The 21,460-nt window shown below is 41.7% G+C and overlaps 2 protein-coding genes across 3 annotated transcripts; one reads left to right on the top strand and one right to left on the bottom strand.

The window, feature by feature from the left end:
• Positions 1–969: 969 nt before the first annotated feature.
• Positions 970–10,945, top strand: LOC136422673 (amine oxidase [flavin-containing] B-like). 2 transcript variants are annotated; one of them, XM_066410500.1, is made up of 15 exons: positions 970–1,032; positions 3,839–3,933; positions 4,527–4,664; positions 5,260–5,364; positions 6,167–6,362; positions 6,613–6,711; positions 6,909–6,997; positions 7,102–7,261; positions 7,545–7,641; positions 7,806–7,859; positions 7,948–8,005; positions 8,345–8,442; positions 8,907–9,018; positions 9,554–9,616; positions 9,960–10,945. In XM_066410500.1, the coding sequence occupies exons 1-15, from the start codon at positions 996–998 to the stop codon at positions 10,377–10,379; spliced, it is 1,821 nt and encodes a 606-aa protein (XP_066266597.1). In that variant the 5' UTR covers positions 970–995; the 3' UTR covers positions 10,380–10,945. The 2 variants fall into 2 exon arrangements, with proteins under 2 accessions (XP_066266597.1, XP_066266596.1); XM_066410499.1 differs by lacking the exon at positions 970–1,032 and adding an exon at positions 1,303–1,582.
• Positions 10,946–11,046: 101 nt separating this feature from the next.
• Positions 11,047–21,198, bottom strand: LOC136422674 (elongation factor G, mitochondrial-like). Its single transcript, XM_066410501.1, has 18 exons — positions 21,081–21,198; positions 20,480–20,612; positions 19,865–20,030; positions 19,555–19,593; positions 19,249–19,365; positions 18,851–19,001; positions 17,043–17,276; positions 16,436–16,573; positions 15,975–16,076; positions 15,664–15,720; positions 14,950–15,087; positions 14,422–14,504; positions 14,123–14,192; positions 13,764–13,856; positions 13,422–13,566; positions 12,809–12,969; positions 12,528–12,581; positions 11,047–12,246 (listed from the first exon to the last, which is right to left on the bottom strand). Exons 1-18 carry the CDS (start codon positions 21,087–21,089, stop codon positions 12,103–12,105), a joined length of 2,034 nt encoding a protein of 677 aa, XP_066266598.1. The 5' UTR covers positions 21,090–21,198; the 3' UTR covers positions 11,047–12,102.
• Positions 21,199–21,460: the final 262 nt, after the last annotated feature.

Here is a 21,460-nt window from a genome sequence, read left to right on the forward strand (position 1 = left end):
AAGCGCCGTGTTCTACAAGAAACTACACGAGGTTTACTTGGCTAACGTTAATCGACTTGATTAACTCTGACCTGTGACCATGACGTTTAAACATGGTGGAGTGGAGGGTTATTCAAGTTCATCCTTAAGCTTATGACCCCTCTCCTTCCAGTTCAGATCAATAAAAGGTGCAGAATTGGCACTGCTGTGAATCTGGCTTTGATTTGTTTGCTAAGATCACTTCTGTTTGTCAGGGAGTAGACGTAACCTTGCGCGACTTCCCCATTCCCGAAAAGATCACAGCATTAGAATCTCACAGCGGTCAGAAGAGGTACTGCAGATTAAGCTCAGACAGGGCAAATGCGTCAAACTTTTGAAACCATAAATATACCTAGAAATTGAAGCGCAAATCGGTAGAAATATCTAAAAGTCGTTCAAATATGCAGATTTTATATTTTGTATCTATAATTTGTGTAACATATCTATCATTTGAGGGTCATATAATGGTCATGAGCAGCGTCTAGGTAAATGAAAGGTCAGGTGTCATGTTATTTGTCCACCTACCTTGAAAGGGTTAATAAGTAATGCACAGTTAACATATACTTTACACGTTCGAGGCACAACTGGAATTTGAAAACTCGTGACTGACATTATTTGCATACGACGCTAACCTTTAAGTTGACTCTTAAGTAATGAATCAATTCTATTGCATAACTCTTGTAACATGTACTACTGGGCGTGTGCAGATGCAGTACCGTGAATGAACAATATTGACTGTACCGTATCTTAGTGTAAAACTTAGCCTTTGAATGTAATACGTTGATCGCATATAGACTATACATTCAGACTTTCAGCAAGGAGAAATTAGAAAACCACTTAAAATTTGTCTCAAGTAGAAGGCCATCTCGGTTGGGACTGCACCTGTCTTTCGGAAGGGACTAAAAATGTGGATACCGTTTTCGAGAAGCTGCCTAGAGCACGTTAAAGAGATAGGGCTAGGAACCCTCGCTGTAACAATGTACCCTGCTACAAAAACAGCAAAGAAACTACAAGGTAAACAACAACACAGCATGCTCCCATTTCGCTGTTTGTAACTTTCCTGAATGTATTGTATTTGCTTCCTATGTACTACTACTACTACTCCCCCTCCCCATTTTCACATCCTTTTGTACGTTCATTTCCAATCTCTTTCTTTTAAAAATACCAATATGTTCACATTGTCTTTGAGTGACAAACTCATTTTCCCGCGTTGCGAGGTTTGGTTTTGAGAGCGTATGTCTAAATCAAAATGTACACAGCTTGAAGAGCGTGTAGTTCAGAGGAGAGACTCTTGTGCCTTTTGTGGCCGTGAAAAACACTGAATCAGCTGACTCATGCATGCCCTACATAATTGCGTACCCTTGGAAACAACACGACCAAAGGTCATATTCACAACGCCACGCTCTAAAAAAAGGGTCGCAGAGAGAGAGAGAGGTTGCCTCAGAACAGGAGGGACGCATCTGAGACTGAGTGGTTCACATCATGTCTTCACGCAGACGACTTTCCTCAAGAGCGGGAAAACGCGACCGCAGAAATGTTATCGTGGTTGGGGCAGGCCTCAGTGGTGAGTGGTTATCGTTAACTTTGAACCTGGCCGCTATCAAAGAAATGTGTGGGAGGGCGTGAAGTGAGTAGCCACCAACCCCACTGGAAAGTGTACACTGGTTAATCTCTGTTTACATATCGGCCATAAAAGAGGGCCTGTAACTGGGTACTAAGTGCCTAGTCATATACTACTCATGTACTGTAATTTTTTTTAACAAAATATGTTGGTCGTTCAATTAAGATTGTCTAAATGGGGGGGGGGGGGGGGTAATAGTTATCAAGGTTCAATTAGCAACTCTCAAATGACATTTGCAGTGACTGTCTAAGCAAATTATTAACGATTTAGACAATTTTTACATCTTTCAGTTGCAATAGTAGATTATCTTAGACCAGAAAATGTTGCATAATCGCCCATGGCTACACGTTAAGTGCGTTAACGGTAGACCAGCTGTCGTTCATACAGGCTATTGTAGTTTCATAGCGTAGGTACTTAACAATAAATACGTCAAATTTAACGTGCCGTAATATAAGGGCCTTCTGTAACCTAGTATTCGAAAGCATATGCTTCTATTTATTTTGCCGTATTGAAGTGCTGTACTAGCTGTATAGCCTAATAGACTGTAAAATGCTGAGGACTGGAGCGCACTGTCAAAGTTTTTTCTTAGGTTTGTTCCACTATTTATTGCCTTTTTGTTCAATCCATCTGTCTTGTGTGAATCATTTTGGTAAGGACATGACATTTCTTTTACAAGTTTTGGTGATAAACTCATGAATTCTAATTCTCCATTATTTAATGCTGACTATGCACGTTTGTTCAAGCTCAGGGTTCCAAATATCCCCGTCAGGGTCAGGACAAGGTTTGTTTTCAAAACGACATGATGACGTTACTCTGACCTTAGCAAATGAAAGGTTCAGATCGATAAACCGGACCTTACAAAGGTGAAAAGTTCTACCAAAAGAGAAATGTTGGTAATCTCCAAGTCGATATTGGATGGGCACTGGACCTAAGAAAAACGTTACTACGACCGTATCTCCCAATAGACTAAATGTTTGGTACTAAGTTTCGGTGTAATCCTGTAAATGCAGAAATGTTCGCGGGGGTTTAATTTCACGGTAGGGAGAGAATGTGGTGCTCGCGGTGGTTTCGAGTTCGCGTTTGAAACAGTCGTAGCAATACAGCCACACAACGGAGCGGCTTTTCGCGGTGGTTTAAGTTCACGGTAAAGAGTTCACCGCGAAAAGCGCGAACATAAAACTACCGCGAATATTTCTACATTTACAGTATGCATGTATAGACAAGGTCTCATTGTTGTATACCTGGTGACAACAAAGGTCAACAGCATAATTATACAGCCAAGGCTGCCATTTCTCCTTCATATAACAACTCAAGGTCTGTCCCAAAGGCTATCCCCACCGGCAAGGGCAGATATTAGAATGTCTACTATCTGCCGAAGGGTAGATATTACTCATAGAAACCATTGCGATCCGTAGCTTCTTCTTATCAATAGCATCATATATATTTCGAACTGATAGAAGAAATATTTTTATCATACATTCAGAGAGTGTGCACATATTGAGATACCGTTATCCCCAAGCTTGTTTTGCTCAACTCTTTGCGAATGATTCATTTATTTCTTCATTCATTTATTTTATGAGATTCACCACAATAGTGGAAGGATTGACATAACAGGTGACTACCACCTTTTCAAGATAACAAGACTGTAAAATTTGATCCACTCACACCGGGATAGACTCCTACCATGCCTACTATTTTAAGTGTGGTGGGTTCTTTGACGTGCTTGGGGTGTGTTTCAACGGGACACCTATCCGAGGGGATGTCCTTGACCAAAGATAGGTACTCATTTTAACCTGAGTCCAGTGTGAGGAAAGAAATACTAGTCGTAGTAGATGTTAAGTGCCTTTCCCAAGGACACAGCACCGGGGTAAATGCTAAGGATTCGAACGCAGAACATTGACCACATGATTAACCTAGACCTGAGAATCAATAGAATTAACCATCCTAACCACAGGACGACCTTGTCACCTGTCACCTGATTGGAACGTAAGCGTCTCTCTTAACGTGCACTATTCTCTGTTAACACCCTATCCTTGATCCATAAACTAGTTTAGGTGCTACTGGAAGGACTACCACAACGCTTCAAAAAGCCGCAGGCCATACATGTGCATCTGCTTGGAGATCAGGGACTAGGGCATGTAGAATTTTATTCTTATGATCTTCAAAAGGGAAACTTTTCACTGTTAAAACGTTGTACAGGTTTGTCTGCCGCCAAGAAGCTTCACGAAGAAGGTCTGGACGTGGTGATTTTGGAGGCACGTGACAGGGTGGGAGGGCGCACACTGACACTTCGGGTGAGTTCCCTCGTACCGAGATGTCAATCTTATCTATAAGGCTAAACTCGAGTCGGATATTGCGGAGATATCATCGGCAACGAACAACTGCCCTTAGCAAAATATCAGTACTGAAATACGGCCGTCGGTAACTTAACACTTACTCACAATTGCATTTCAGTAACATTTCAGCGAGTCAGCTTTAATTACTGTCACCCTTTTGGTGAAACTGACAAGCACTTGCGGGTTTCTATGTATTTTGTAAATTTCAAAAGGGATTCGAAACGTATGAAGAGAAAGCAACGTGCACCAAAAAGACTATAAGATAGATAAGTACAATTTCTCTAAGTACTAATTACTGTGAGTATTCAACTGTTGCTGTTTCAATTTTTCTCAAGCATCGTTTGAAAATCAGGGTGAGTGTTGATCATCGATATATCTGGTCTGGAAAGACCGTTTAAAGATGGATCGAGCAAGTTGGCGACACCTCAGGAGCGGAGCCGTTAGCATAGTACTACATCCGTCTTTGCAAATATTCTAGGAAATCCACGAACGTATTCCCTAGGGAATTTTTTTTTTTTTTGCTACACCTTGTTCTTCCTGTTCTTCCCCAGAACGAGAATGTGGGGTACGTAGACGTGGGCGGTGCGTACGTGGGTCCTACCCAGGACCGGGTGTTCCGTCTGGCCCGGCAGCTGGGGCTGCAGACATACCGCGTCAACGAGACAGAGAGGGTCGTCTTCTACACAAAGGTTAGCTATTTGATGTGTTGTATGTGGTACACTGTAAACTCTTAATTAAACTGCTTAACTGTGCTTTCCCAGTTGACTAGAGCTCTGGGAATGAGATTGAAGTGTCGTAAGCGCTTGCGTGGCTGAGTGGCTATGCTAGCGCACACGAGATCGAGAGGTCACTGATTTGATTCCTAGCGTTCCTCGCTAGACTTTTGTCTTTGAGAAAGGCTTTCCTCACTCCACCCAGGTTTCAAAATTGGCACCTGACTTCGGCTATTGAGGTAAAAGGCGGTAGAAGGAGAGGGGTGGACTCCCCCTTCCAACCCCTACGGCCTCAAACACGTTATGGGACTTCCTGTGCTTCCTTTAAGCGCTTGTAAGTGAAAGGAAGTGAAAGTGAAAGAAGAGAGCGGCCGCAAACGTGACTGATGATCAAGTCGTAAAGCCCTTCAGTCAGATGTCGAAAATAACACTCAAGGGTGATGATACTATCACATCCGTGGATTTAAATTAAACACACACGGCTAGATAACGGCGATGTAAAAGTGATGTTTTTTTTTTACTAGTCATCATTGCTGATTACATCGTACTCTTTTACGGTGTTTCTCTGTAGGGTGAAAGTCGACCTTACAACACCGTACTTCCGCCCATGCGCAACCCACTGGTTCATTTGGACTGCAACAACTTCTTCCGAAAAGTGGACGAGTATGGAGATATGGTAGGGATGATTTGTCTTGTATTTCGAAACACCTCGAAACTTCATCATTCAATGGATACCACTCAGGTCCCCTTTGATCTGAGCCTTATTTTGCTTCTATTCGACACAACAGACTTTTAAAAAAAGAAAACGTTCACTGTATAAAAACGGTATGGGACATTGTGTAACTTGATGAGTGTGAACATGTTGTGGCCTCATTCGCAGACTTCTTGGAGCGGCGGCGTTTATTTTTTGGGGGAGCGCTGATACGCGATTTTTTTTTTATACGGGCCGGCTCAGGGAGTTATGTCGCCGAGGGAGGATCGCCTCTCCAACAACGAGAGAGAAAACCTTGGTCTGTGTAAAATTCGCGTAACAGCACTCCCTAAGAAATAAACGCCGCCCCTCCAAGAAGTCTGCGAAGGAGGCTAACATTTTTAAGATAGCCATGGGTTTTCAAGTTAAAGCTTACTCTTTATCTTTCTCTTACCAGCGGCACCGGCATATTTTTGTAAATAGTCCTACAGGAATGCTCGAGCCTTTATCAGTCTCGTGATGTGAACTTTGTGCGTGTATTTTAGAGATACTTGTTGTGTTTGCTAAACTTCATGGTCACCAGAGGGTGTGGCTGATATCTTAAACCTTATCCTTATGTCTTGTACTTTGGCAACGCCCCCATGTTTTTAGCGTTATGGACTTGAGTCCCTGAATGAATCGATTAATGAATTAATCAATCAATAATTGGATCAATGAATGAATGAATCAATGAATTGCGCACAATATCGTAAAGACAACACAGAGCTGTTCCTGCAATACTGTTCAGATCCCACAGGAGGCGCCCTGGGACTGTCCGCACGCCGAGGAATGGGACCGCATGACCATGAAGGACTTCTTCGACCAGGTGATCTGGACGGAGGAGACGCGGACCTGGGCGGAGATGTTCGTGCGGCTGAACGTGTGCGCAGAGCCGCACGAGGTCTCCATGCTGTGGTACCTGTGGTACGTCAGGCAGTGCGGCGGTAAGTCGCTAGAAAGCGTTAATGTTTCATCGTTTTAAAGTTCAAAACGCCGGTCGCAGTAAAGCATTAGGTGGGGATACAAACATAGCAGCACCAATTCAATAAAGAACATAGAACATCTCCATATTCATAACTCGTCGGAGTTTAGTAAAGCTTTTGACCCCCAAGCTTTTCGATCCCCTAGCGTTTTACATTGACATGTGCATAAACTCTCATAAACATGATCTCTTTTTCCTAACCCCCTATACAGGGAGCATGCGCATCACAGCAGTTAGCAACGGCGGTCAGGAGCGGAAGTTCGTGGGAGGCTCTCAGCAGCTGAGCGAAAAGATAGCAGAAATTCTGGGAGGTACGTCACACCCTCGATATCAATCAATCAATCAATCAATCAATCAACCAACCAACCAAGCAACCAATCAATGATATGCTCATTCAACCAATCAATGTGTTAGGTAGTTGACTCGTAGATTTGTTGAAGATCACACGTTTAGCGACCCTCACAATGCCGAGTGACGGAGTGTTATTATGACGATTATTTTTTTCCAGACCGAATCGATTTCTCCAGTCCGGTCCTTCGGATCGAACAGCGGCGAGACAAGGTCGTGCTGTACACACAGGACGAGCGGAAACACGAGGTGCGCATGCGTCAACAACTTTTTTAGTACCTTTAACTTTGCTCCTTCGGTCTGTGTGTGGTTAAAATAGAAAATCATTTTACCCTTTTTCTCCCATACTTTAGGCTGAGTACGTGATCCTTGCGATCCCCCCACCTCTACTCCAGAAGATCGTCTTCTCTCCTGATCTTCCATCCTCCAAGTTGCAACTAATCAAGCGCATGCCCATGGGCTCCGTCGTCAAAACCTTTATGTACTACGAGAGCGCCTTCTGGCGAGAAAATGGTAAGGTGCAGACTTATCATTTGATTCACAGATGTAAAACAAGCGTCAAAATTGTTTGTAAAAGTTGAACAACCATTGCTTGAGGAGATAGCCACGCAACTAGACAGTTAATCTACACACTGCAGTACTTACCGGTAATGCATAAGAGTAGAGACTTCAAGTTAACAAGGTAACTTCCAGGTTTGACCATCCAACATGGTGGACAAATTACTGACGTCATAGAACTAGTCACGTGAGTACAGACAGCCAATGGAAAGACTTGGCACGTCTTCCACCCCTGCAGATTATTGTGGGTTCGCTGATATTGACGACCCGACCTACCCTGTGGCCAACACCGTGGACGATACCAAACCGGACGGCGCCTATCCTTCCATCATGGGGTAAGAAAATAACATTTCACATCAAACGTGGTATTATCATGAAAAACAGTCATCAAATCACTTTCAACAAATTACTCTGGAATTTGGCAACATTCTGATATATGGCAACTTTATATTTTCGTAAATTCGTCACATTTTCTTCATTGTAATTCTACTGTTTTCAGATTCATCTTGGCAGACAAGTCCAGGGAGTTTCCACACTTAACACAAGAAGAAAGGTAACTACAGTTTTAATTTTGATCTTCTTATCAAAAACGTGTTTATTAGGAACTTTTGATAACTTATCTGTCTCCCTTTTCCCTCCAGGAAGGAAATTATTTGCCAGAGCTACGCCAAAGTCTTCAAGTCAGACAAAGCTCTTCATGTATGTATGACCCCCGTTTTTATGCTGATACGCCTTTAAAACCTATGCAAACAAATTATCATGCGTATTGTTTGATAATTAATCTTTATTGTCACGAAAAAAATGTACGGCAAACTTTAACCTGTTTTTTCTATATGCTTAAATAGACTCAGCACATTTCATAGCTCAAGCCTTCTTGACTCATTGCTTACGTCACGTATATAAAATCACGTGATCAAAAGCAATCGGGTCATTTATTCTGAAGAAGACCGGAATTGCAATGAGTGTATTTACGTCTGTTCTAACAAGTGTACGTGTGCTAAAATCATAATGTATCGTTATCTTTTCCCCCCACATCAGCCTGTTCACTACGTGGAGATGAACTGGAACAAGGAGGAGTGGACGGGCGGGGGGTACACGTCATTCGTCCCGCCGGGCGTCCTCACCACATGCGGCAGGTGAAACATCCGCCCTATATCTTATCAGTCAGGATTTTGATTTAACTCAGATAAACTATATCTTGATAGAAACTGTGTATGGCCAAGTAGGTCTATATAAAAACCTCCTTGGTATGGCAAAACATTTGTTAACAACCCAAGGTATATTCATGATCCGGAATCTAAACCTTTGACGTAAATAGTTAGCAAAATACTACAAAACATGAACGTTGATGAAGGTTAGACATCCAGGTAAACAATACTGATATACAATTTAAACTCTACTACTGGATAAATTATGGAGATTATTTCCGGACGTTTCGGGTGACACTCTTCTTCAGCGTTACTAGAATAAACGAATGAATGGATGTCACCCGAAAAGTCCGGAAATAATCTCCGAAATTTATCCAGTAGTAGAGTTTAAATTGCATATTACAGAACACGTAAGTAACTGTCATAATGGCTGCACCATACTTATTTTCCAGGGAGTTGAGGACGCCGTTTGGGAGGATATTCTTCGCCGGTACGGAGACTGCAGTAGGCTGGTCAGGCTACATGGAGGGGGCGATACAAGCGGGGGAGAGAGCTGCTGCTGAAGTAAGTGGGACTTGCTTAACAGTATCTATGTATGTGATAATACTTTACGTTTGGGACCGCATTGTTAGCAGCGACGCCTAGCTGCAATGTAAAGTTACCATTGCCAGTTATCAATACACTGAAGAAGATGACAGATAATTTCCTTGGTTGTGAATAAAGACATTTGCTATTCAGTAATAAGTAGGGCTCTTTAAAGAAAGGTACGATGTTGCACTGGTGTAAGGTTGCACTGTATCAGTTGAGGTCTAGATATAGTTTTCCGTATTTGACGGCTGATCTATAACGCTATAGTGCAACTGAGAGCACGTCGTTCTGCTGTGCCATTCTCTGGTCTATAGAGATCTCTCTTTCGTGTTCAGCTGACCGTCTAGTGCCATATACGTATCAGCATGGTTATTGACTTACAGTAAGCAATAAACACTGAATGTTCAACAAATTAACTTATAGATGGGCTGTAAAGCTCTGTTAGTACATGTACAACATGATCAATGGCTCACATGTCCAACAGCGAAGGTCCCCTACATGTATGTTGCAGATCCTTTGTCAGATGGGGAGGCTTGAGCCGTCTGAAGTCTGGACCGCAGAACCAGAGAATGAGGTAAAAAGAGATTACATGAACACTTAAAGGCTTGAAAACGTGGTAAACTTTGTAAAAAAACATGAACACTTAAGTTAGGATGTCTATTTAGGACGCTCACGTTAAACAATTATGTCTTAGTCTTAGGAAAGGGAAGTCGTTTAGAATTCTGATGATCGAGATTTTGATGTACTGCATTCCACATTATCATCAAAGGAAATAGAACGTCTTGATTGTGTACAATCTCTTACAAGATGAGTGAAAAAATTCCCAACCTATCTTCAAGATGACACGGCTATAAAAAGAATTTCTTAAGAGTTTAGAAGTTTGCCTACAACCGGTTTTCTTTCCTCATCAATCGCAGGATTGCATAGCTCTCCCGTTTGAGAGCTCGCTGATGGAGAGGTACCTCCCGTCTGTTCCGGGCCTGCTGAAGATCATTGTCGGCGGTTCTCTGTTGAGCGTCACGGCGCTTGGCCTGCTCTGGAAGTTCCGCAACCGTCCGGACAGCGCCACAGTCGCTCTCCACCACTCTTACCAGTTACTCCGCTCAGCAGCGCCACCCTTCAAAGCGATTGCTTCCGGAATTGCAGGCTCGGCCAGAAAGGGTTTCCCTAGTATTGCCGTGTTTACCTACGTGTACCACTGTGACTATAGGCAGCGTGTGCGAATGGAAAGAAGAGCAAGGATCGTAGACAATTGGCAAGCGGAGAAGAACAGGAATTCGGCCAAAAAGGCACCGCGAAGCGTTAGGGTATGGAAAAGGGCTGGTTCAAGAAGATAAGGAACCAATCTTAAGAAAAAAACTTTACTTTTGATCCAATCTTACCCAAAAATGTTAGAGATACGGTCAATAGTATTTATTAGTTGTATCTGATTTTCAAATGATTTTGAATTTCCTTTGTCTAGCCTCTGTAAGGAGCTAAATACTAAGTACTAGTACTGACAAGAGTTGGTTGGTTGTTTTTTTAAATTGCTTGGTTTATGGAGGGGAAAGCTAGAAAAAGTTTACAAAGATTATCATCATTTTTGCTTAATAGGAGCTATAATTGCTTTTGTTTTTCCTTTTTTTCTGTTACATACATTCAGTATTTTCTTCGGGTCTTAAACTTTAGGACAGCCAGACGTTTCAAACATGTAGGGACTGCACAATATATGTTTACAACTCTGGGGTTTGTAATGAATGTAGATACAGGCTAAAAAGAAGTGACACTCAGTTGCATGTTTTCTCCAAGTAGCAGTTAAGACAAACTATGAATGTCATCTCTTTGTACAGTCAAGTTACCATATTTTTCATTAAACTTCAACTCATGCTGTCTGTGTAACAGAGTTATCAAGTGCATGTTTCAAAGAATTATGTAGACATACGATCCTTACTCTGTAATGACAGATGTAATCTAGCCTTTGAATGTGAAGAAAACCACATTGACACTTGAGTAAAAAAACTCCTCTTGACAGTTTCACCATGTATTTCAGCAAGCATTTTCATTCATCTGAAAATCCATCTGAACACCCGTCAATGGTTCTCTCTACAGTACAGCATAGCATCAGATCTATAGATAAAACCTATCGACAACATTAACTGACCCAGAGAGATTAGCTATTACATGTATTGTAGACAGGACTGTATAGAAACATACATGACTACTAATTACATAAATAAATACATAGAGTGCTGTTTTAAAAGTTCCTCCCTGGGTGCTATTTCACAATACAACAACATCAACAAAATTGTCAGACACAGTCCTTGGAGCTATAAAACTTATGCAAGTTTATCCTACATCATTTGATCTGCCTGGGTCAAAAACTGATTTCACTTATAAGTTACACATATTTTATAACCTTAATCTGTCTCCAATGAAATCAACTATACAGTTTGTCCATAAAGTTCCTTTAAAGATTCACTTCTGCAACAGAAAGTCATTTCTAAAAGACGCTGGCTTTGTCATATAACTTAGAAGAACATTATCCGTGCGTACAATGTTGTGTCAGGGGAGGATCCAAAAGAGAAACTGAGAGAGGGGCAGTGAGAAGATTTTTCAAAATAAAAGGCAGATTGGTAGGTAGTATAAACCACACATGTACATGTATCCAATAACGATATAGTGGTGCTAGAAGTCAACTTCAACTTACACTTCGGTCACAATTGGAAAAAGCGGCCCAGCCGGGTAGTTTACGGACTGTTTTTGTGCACTTTTGGGCATGACCCCTACGGCGCCCCGTGAGAGACCATTCGGCTACCAGACTATTTTTGGGTACGGCGGGGCCCAGGGATGTTTTTAACTTGGAGCTAAAATCAACCTGGGACCCGTAGCAAATAGGCACTGTAAGCTAATTGTGACAACACCGAGAGGTGACCCCCAGTATCCTGCAGTCCACACGACAAATTTGTGCATCAGGCATTGGCGCAAATGTAACCGTAGCATAAAAAGGACAAAAAGTAGGAGAATTCCTTAACTGCCCCCCCTCCCTTTACAAAAAATGCCCTACAATTTGACTTTTAGTCATCAATTTCTGGCCTTCTTCTTGCCTGACTTCTTGTCCTCCTTCAGCTGCCCTGTGGCCTCCATGTACTCTCTCACGATCTGGTCCTGAGTCTCAACCGACGCCTGCTGGTACCTACAGTACTCCATCGCATACTCTCCCTTACCCTGGAAAACATGACAATGGAAGATTCTTTAGGCAGTGTTTTATCAAATTGTACTTTGCATTGGGAGAGCATCTGAACATTGTTTTACAGGGAGATCCTGGCTACATTTGAACAAATCATGCAAAAAACATTCAAAACATCAAAAACAAATCTTAATTGTAACTATATATTTGCATGAATGCATCAAAACATTTCTGACAGTCAAGCAAGGCTAACAACTACATCTGTTGATGTGTCAGCCATTTTAGTAAGACATATAACTTTATTATAAGTCTCCCCTACCTCTGTACACGATCTCAGTTCTGTTGAATATCCAAACATGTTGTTCAGTGGAACCTGAATGGAAGATTTGAAAAATGCAGGATAAATTATCAAACTAAATTCATCACATAATCATGTCCATCTTGGCCATGACATATAATCTTTCATGCTAAGATAGTCTTCCTTAGTTTACAGATTCTATCTTACTTTTAGTTAGCGCACTGCGGTTATCATAGAACAGTCAATTATTTCTTTCAAATTCACTTTCTGTGTTGAACTCAGTGTACAGTTACAGTACCAACCTCAGTGTACAGCGAAAAGTACCCTTCGCTGCCGTCTTGTCCCTGGATAATACCGTGACGTTTGTTGATTCCCGCGATTACCGCCCCTTGGAACTCGTTTGGCGCTGTGACCTCTACCGACATGATGGGCTCCAGGATGACCTTGATGGCTTCTTCCATGGCTGTGGGAAACGGCAGAGAATGATTGGTTCTTTGTCTAACCAAGAAAACCAAGTTTGTCACTTTATAGTTATACTTGGAAGCACATAGGTACAGATTTGTATTTAGCATGCCCCCTAGCAGTCGTTGAGGAAACTGCATGCACAACTAAGAAAACATTTTCTTTTATCAGTTTGCCACTTTATAAATTTGTAGTTGGAAGCACCTAGGTACAGATTTGTATTTAGCATGCCCTCTAGCAGTCATTGGGGAAACTGCATACACAACTTAGAAAACATTTTCTTTAACCAGTTTGTCACTTTATACATTTGTAGTTGGAAACATGTAGGTACAGATGTCTATTTGGCATGCTCCGTATCAGTTATTGAGGAAACTGCACACAACTTAGAAATCATCTTATTTTACCAGTTTGTCACTTCTGCACACACCAGAACTTGCAGCTAGAGTGCCCTACCTTCCTTAAGTGCGCCCTCCCCTGCTCGTTGGAAGGAGTAGTCGCTAGAGTCCACCGGGTGGTTGGCTCCGTCTTGTAATCTGAACCGGACTCCCGCGATCTTCTGTCCCGACAGTAGGCCCTTCTCACATGCCATTCTGAACCCCTGTACACAAAGAATGAAGTGACAAAAATCAGAAAAAATGTGTTAAAAAACACAACCTGGTACGTTTTGTACTTGTTGTCCATCCAGTCTTTTAGGGTTTTAATAATATGGACATAATTACAGGTAGGGTTTTCAACTATGAACAGAATGATAGAAATGTAATTGAGTGTTTAGTTCAAAACACTGCTTTTTCTTACCCTTTCAACGGCTGGTACATACTGTTTGGGAACGTTGGTTCCAACAGTCTCGTCTGAAAACTCCACCTTGGTGTAACTGGTTGGAGGTAACGGCTGGGAGGAAATAAAAAAAAGAAAGGTGAACGCACTTCGTTTGGGCACTCACCTACTGAAGTATATCATGTAGTTAGCAATCAACCATTTGGATCACAAGGCCTGTGTTCTAATCTACTTGGCAAACAATTTTGTTGAGGTAAATTAGAAAGAGGTTGACATTCCTTTAAAGCAGAGTTTTAAGCCATTGATTCCATGTATACAGGGCTGCCCATCTAGAAAACAACTTAACAAATAGATAGATAATAAACAAATTATAGACGTACCTCTAGAACTCCAACGACTCGGCCATACTGTCCCGATCCTCCCGACTGTTTCTTGTGCAGAAAGTCAAACCTAGACAGCGAAAATCAGTCATATTATCAAACAGCCTTTTCTAGTTTGGCAAGATTTTTCTTATTAGTATCCTAAATTCTAGCTTTTTTTTACAGCTTCAGCTTACAAGAGTTTGCAGGGCTATGTGGAAGATCTAGCAAAATGCCAAATGACTTATTCAAGGCTAGTTATTGACAAACTTTAACATGAAATTGTACAAGTGTATATAGACAAAAAGACCATGACTTACTCAACAGGTGACATGATACTTTCTCTGAAGGCTACTTTTGGTTTCCCCATGATGCACTTGCACTTGTACTCACTAGCCATTCTCTGGGAACAAAATACATACAGAAGAATAAGCAGTCAGTAAAGGAAAAATGAATATTGCATTGGGAGGTTTTTCAGCATGTAGAACAATTTGAAACATTTTTTAGCACCAAAAAAATAATAGACCTGTGGCTTTGAGGTGTCGCTAAAATATTGTATTCATTTTTGGCTTGAGAATAAGATCCACACTGGCATTTTCTAACATTGTATAAAGTGATCAAAGTTTGGAAAAATTACTCCAAAATTAGACGATTTAAGGAGTGGAATCAACTATGAAACAAATACAACACAACCAAAACACCAATGAAATACTTAGTATTAATACTGGAAGACAATCTTTTATGACAAAAAGTGTTTGTTAAAGTCACATAGTATGTATATACACATATACATCCAGACAATCTTATTGTTCATACCTCTGCTATTGTTTCTTCCCACCTGTACCTACCTGTGCATACACGTCCAGGTGAAGCTCCCCCATGCCTGATGCTATTGTCTCTTTGCTCTCTTCATCGTAGTGTACTCTGAACGTCGGGTCTTCTCTGGTGAACCGAGCGATGCCTTTGGAAAAGTTGTCTAAATGGCCCTGCAAACAGATGAGCGCATAATAATACATGTCAATCAATCAATCTAAGGGTGGAACTGTCTGGCACTTGGGACATAGCCTTGGGGGCAAACCAGCTTTAGCTCCTATATTAAAACAATAGGAGCTATTGTCCCCTTTACTTCAACCTCGTCTTGAGTTGTCTAATTCGCTTTCTATTGGACTTCTAAAAATTTGTCTTCTCCTTATTTGCATATCAATTCATAGTTCGTGGTTATAAACCTGCTGTTCAACTGATCTTGCTCACAGTCACTGACGAAAAGTAGTGGATGCTACTTGAAACGTCTGACCGTTTCCAAAATCATATCCAGTTGTAATTGCTTTTTGGCGAATCAATCAATCAATCAACAGTCAGCTAAATGTCCCTGCAGAAAGATGAATGCTTACACATGTAAATCAATCAATTGATCAAGCAACCAACCAAAAGAGAGCTAATGTCCATATTGAACACAGTGTCAATCAATCAATTAGCCAACCAATCATTAGAGAGTATTTCATGCTATTCATAATAGTACAACAACCTAAACAGTGGAGTCTGGCGATTATAGCTCCACCCACCTTATCCTCGGGTTTGATTGACAGGGAGATGACAGCATCAGGAACATGGATGGATTCCTGGGGGAAAGAAAGAAAGAAAATTATTTACTTTTATCAAAATTTGATGCTACCTAAACATCTGAATTCTACAATTCTATTCTGAATGTTATTTTCTTTCCAGTCATGATTAATGGATATATGTGTATAGTGCAATAAGTAGCCTGTTGATTAGGCAAGTTTCTATTAATTGTCACTTTGTGGGGGCAAAACAAGTTTTAAATTACCTGCAGATATAACATGTTACTTGTATGCACAGGGAATGCTGAACTCACCATTGACAGCTGCAGTTTTGGAGAGGACACAAAGGAGTCCCCACTGGAGCAGTCCACACCAAACATGGCACAGATGTCTCCTGCATACACCTCCAACACATCCTGGACACATGGAGAGGGAAGGAACATACATGCTTTATGTATGTGCCTATGTGTGTGGTTAGGTCACCTCCTATCAAATGATTAGATTAAGGGCCCTCTGGCGGCTTTCCATGGTGCTGCAGCAGAACTCCCAGTTTTGATATCTCATGTTCTATGCAATCTACATGTATGGTCACGATTTCTGGGTGGTAGATAGCTTGTGTGCTTTGGAAATGACATAAGTTTGAGACCTCTAGTTTGTTTATACCTTTATTTATAACTAAAATCTTGTTGCTAGATGAGGCAATGGTCAAACACAACATACATATTACAATGTAGTGATTAATCTTTGATTATTAATCAATTCCTTTTACACCCACCTCCATCTCGTTAGCATGCATCCTGACGAGCCGTGGTACTTTGATCCTCTTCCCTGTGCGCACGTTGTGTATGACGTCACCCTTCTTCATGTAGCCCTGGTACACTCGCATGTAGGTCAGCTGACCAAACCTGCCCGCCTGCAGAGGTCAAGGGTCAAACTAGAGTTAAGAAACCAAGTCCACTCTAGCCCCAGCAGACTGTAATTCATCATAATGATATCATTTTTCTCAAAAAAGATTTCTGGTAACCATCTTACATCCTTCTTTCATGGTTGATAGAATGAAAGTATGTGTGTAGAACATTTTCAAGTCAAATGAAATGAAAGGTATTACACCCAACCCTGGAGGCATCGCCAAAAAGCTTATCATTCATGTCTCTGGAAGTTCTTCTCTGTCGTGACTTGTGTCTATACATGTAACCCCATATATCAATATTCTCATATATTTCATAATGACCATGTTAAAAACAATGTATGTAGTTATCTTTGTGAATCCATCTTAAAAGTTTGTAGAAGACCATACACAAGTGTCTGTTGGTATGATGATAAATTCAAAAGAACGTCAAGCTTAAAAACCAGACACATAATTCTGGAGGGAGAACACTAACCTCAAGCTTGAACGCCAGGCCTACGAATGGGTTGGCGTCGTCCCTGGTTGGGTCCATACATACGCGCTCCTTCTCTTCCCGTGTCTCGTCCAGCGCGTAGTTCTGCACCTCGGTGGGGTCGGGCAGGTACGACAGAACGCCGTCCAGCAGCGGCTGTATGCCCTTGTTCTTCAGCGCCGTCCCCACGAACACCGGGGTGAACGACCTTGCTATGCACTGTCTCCTGATGGCAGCCTGGAACACAGACAGTAACATGTGGGTAATTCTAACACATTTTTCATGCACCAATCAGCGCCGTCCCCATTAACACCGGGGTGAACGACCTCGCGATGCACTGTCTCCTGATGGCAGCCTGGAACACAGACAGTAACATGTGGGTAATTCTAACACATTTTTCATGCACCAATCAGCGCCGTCCCCATTAACACCGGGGTGAACGACCTCGCGATGCACTGTCTCCTGATGGCAGCCTGGAACACAGACAGTAACATGTGGGTAATTCTAACACATTTTTCATGCACCAATCAGCGCCGTCCCCCTTAACACCGGGGTGAACGACCTTGCTATGCACTGTCTCCTGATGGCAGCCTGGAACACAGACAGTAACATGTGGGTAATTCTAACACATTTTTCATGCACCAATCAGCGCCGTCCCCCTTAACACCGGGGTGAACGACCTCGCGATGCACTGTCTCCTGATGGCAGCCTGGAACACAGACAGTAACATGTGGGTAATTCTAACACATTTTTCATGCACCAATCAGCGCCGTCCCCCTTAACACCGGGGTGAACGACCTCGCTATGCACTGTCTCCTGATGGCAGCCTGGAACACAGACAGTAACATGTGGGTAATTCTAACACATTTTTCATGCACCAATCAGCGCCGTCCCCATTAACACCGGGGTGAACGACCTCGCTATGCACTGTCTCCTGATGGCAGCCTGGAACACAGACAGTAACATGTGGGTAATTCTAACACATTTTTCATGCACCAATCAGCGCCGTCCCCCTTAACACCGGGGTGAACGACCTCGCGATGCACTGTCTCCTGATGGCAGCCTGGAACACAGACAGTAACATGTGGGTAATTCTAACACATTTTTCATGCACCAATCAGCGCCGTCCCCATTAACACCGGGGTGAACGACCTCGCTATGCACTGTCTCCTGATGGCAGCCTGGAACACAGACAGTAACATGTGGGTAATTCTAACACATTTTTCATGCACCAATCAGCGCCGTCCCCATTAACACCGGGGTGAACGACCTCGCGATGCACTGTCTCCTGATGGCAGCCTGGAACACAGACAGTAACATGTGGGTAATTCTAACACATTTTTCATGCACCAATCAGCGCCGTCCCCCTTAACACCGGGGTGAACGACCTCACTATGCACTGATGGCAGCCTGGAACACGTGTGTAATCTTAATACCTTTTCCATACACCACATACATTTGTATGTAATCAAAAACTTCATACTACTAATACTGTTATTACTACTACTACTAACTACTACTAGTACTAACTACAACTACTTCTACTATTAACTATAATTACTACTACTACTACAGTCTACTACTTAGCTATTACTATTACTACTACTACTACTACTAGATAGACGCACTTTAAAATATGCAGTAGAATTTGGGTGCAGAGGCTAGAGAGATAAGAAAACATCTAGTAATCATTTAACAAGCAACTGATAATGCTTTTAAGTATGTTCATCTGTTGCTTCAGTTACAAGTGGTAAGATCTGGCCTTTCTTCTAAAAGCATTCTTCATCAGAAGTGCTGTCTTGTTTTCTCACATTTATCTGATCTTCAGACGGTATCTCCTCCAGGAGGAACATCTCTCCTAAATGCTCATCCACGTTGGACAGGTGTTCAATCAGCTCCTGCCGTCTGTCCTCCACCTGCGCTCTCATGTCACCTGGAACATCCTCATACCGCAGCTGCGCACTGAAAACATGAATGATTATACCTTTAGCACATCTCTATGCATTATCAAAACGTACAGGTAATATAATCAAAATAAAAAATCATTCCTGAAATTTGAACTTTGACTGAAATGATTTTTTTTTTCTGTCATAAAAATATGAATCTGATTCTAAATAAATTCTTGTCAATTCAAACTTTCTAGCATATTTCCTAGCCGCCAAGTAAATTTTCTAATATCACTCTTGTTAGATGTAAATTTGCCTCTTACCCATCAGGACCATCAAAATAAATGGCTCTTCTGTGGACAAGATCAACGATCCCTTGAGTTTTGGCCTCCAGGCCGATTGGCAGTTGGACGAAGGCAGCATTGTGATTCAGCTTATTCCTGGAATACAGCGTAAAAATGTTTCCAATGACCATAATAAGAAAAAGCTAATATTTTTGAATTACCTTAATGATACTTGTAATTGTAATCTGCAGCTGTTAAAGGTATTGAATGAGGAATAGCATTGCCACGTGTAGTCAATGTTTCAAAGGTAAAAAATGAAAAACAGGTTTTGAGCAGTACCCTTACCTCATCTGGTTCAGAACTCTCTCAGGGTTAGCACCTTGTCTGTGGGATAGGAGGAAATTTCAGTCATAAAAAATGTAGTCCAACACTACAACAAAATGCCTTTAACCTTATGTATTGTTCTAAAATTTATCTACACCTCAAGCACATAAACATACCCACCACATTCATCAATAATGCCCCGGGTTTGAGTAGATGAAAACTACATGTATCAGTCTGGTTTTACACAGCTTGTAGTTACTGTACAAAACTGGTCTGTTAGGCCTTGAAACAGCTTACCAGTTACAAGATGAAACAAGTACAGCAGACTGACCTGTCTAGCTTGTTGATGAAACCCAGACAAGGAACATTGTATCGCTTCATCTGTCTGTTGACGGTCAGGGTCTGACTCTGAACCCCTCCCACAGCACACAGGACCAACACTGCCCCATCCAACACTCTCAGGGCACGCTCTACCTCGATGGTGAAGTCTACATGGCCTAGAAATAAACAAACATGGGAACATAAACTCAACATCCTCTCCTACAGCACACAGGACCAACACTGCCCCGTCCAGCACTCTCAGGGCACGCTCTACCTCAATGGTGAAGTCTACATGTACATGGCCTGCACAAGAAAGTAGAAGGTTCATATTTTCTCCTCTCACATTAATACATTTGTACATTTGTCAATATTCAGGGAATCCTGCAACAGTTAAAAGAGATATGAGGTGATGTGATTTTAGATAAAGGGTTGTCATCTTGCAGTTTTCCTAGGCGCTAAGCAAATTTTTTTAAACATTACTTTTCTTTAATGTGACGTGTGGACATCATTATAACAACAGTAAGGATTTACATGTATATCAACTTACAACTGTAAGTCCAAGAACAGTATCTCAACTTTTCCTGTTTGTTCAGGAACCCCCCTTTATTGCTCCCCTCCCCCTTACCAGGAGTGTCGATGATGTTGATGTTGTAGTCCTTCCACTCGGTGTACGTGGCTGCTGATTGGATGGTGATGCCACGCTGTCGTTCCAGCTCCATGAAGTCCATGGTCGCTCCCACCTGGTCCTTGCCCTTCACCTGTCAATCAAGAACAACAGCGCCCCCTTACTCAGATTTGTAAATTGCAATCATTTTGTGTCATGCGTTTTTTCTGAGAAAAGTTGCTGGACAGGGATTTTAAGATCTCACACTAGAGTTGACCTCACACTGAAGTTTATCAACAGAAAAGGAGGAATACATATGCACGTCTAACTGTCTGGCACTCGGCACCAAATTAAGGATATAACATTAGATTGCAACATCAGTTTTGGCCTGTAAATAAAGGAGGATTTTTGACATCCTGTATTACTGTAGACAGTAGCAATGATGATACTGTAAATGTTGTAATTTTCACAATGGTTTAATCTCTTCACCATGAAAATGCTTGTTTAGCCATTCGCCCACCTACCCCATTGTTTCAACTGTAGGCTAAAAAACACCTCAAACACTCCATTTTCTCCCTGCCACAAAATTAAATCCTAGCAAACATGAGGCAATTTACAGTACCTCGTGCATAGTGTCAATCCTCCCAGTGTAGTACAGTACTCTCTCTGTAAGTGTGGTCTTCCCAGAGTCGATGTGTGCAGAAATCCCGATGTTTCGTATTCTGGATACATCCACAGCTTTGCTCTGAAAATATACAATTAGAAAAACAAATCTTTCACAATTTCAGACACACAAAAATCTGTTATGTTACATAATGTAAAAGACGGCAAACTTGATGAAAACTAAATTACAATTCTAAAATACTCAAGTCAAGCCGACTCATAATAAATACATTTTATCCAATTTCATCCACTTGTACTAAATGTTTACTTTGATAGGCATTCTAATGCTATGAAAGTCCTTGTAGGACAGGGGATGTCATATTAAAATGCATGCACTAC

This window comes from Branchiostoma lanceolatum, chromosome 17 (assembly GCF_035083965.1).
Source record: "Branchiostoma lanceolatum isolate klBraLanc5 chromosome 17, klBraLanc5.hap2, whole genome shotgun sequence".
Taxonomy (NCBI): Eukaryota; Metazoa; Chordata; class Leptocardii; order Amphioxiformes; family Branchiostomatidae; genus Branchiostoma; species Branchiostoma lanceolatum.

Coding starts and splice junctions, on each gene's coding strand:
- LOC136422674 (XM_066410501.1), bottom strand. Junction 20,031..20,479: donor CAACATCATCGACACTCCTG/GTAAGGGGGAGG, acceptor GTTTATTTCTAG/GCCATGTAGACTTCACCATC. Junction 12,247..12,527: donor AACTGAGATCGTGTACAGAG/GTAGGGGAGACT, acceptor CATGTTTTCCAG/GGTAAGGGAGAGTATGCGAT.
- LOC136422673 (XM_066410499.1), top strand. CDS start 1,501: ATGTCTTCACGCAGACGACTTTCCTCAAGAGCGGGAAAACGCGACCGC. Junction 6,712..6,908: donor GATAGCAGAAATTCTGGGAG/GTACGTCACACC, acceptor ATTTTTTTCCAG/ACCGAATCGATTTCTCCAGT. Junction 8,443..8,906: donor GTCCTCACCACATGCGGCAG/GTGAAACATCCG, acceptor CTTATTTTCCAG/GGAGTTGAGGACGCCGTTTG.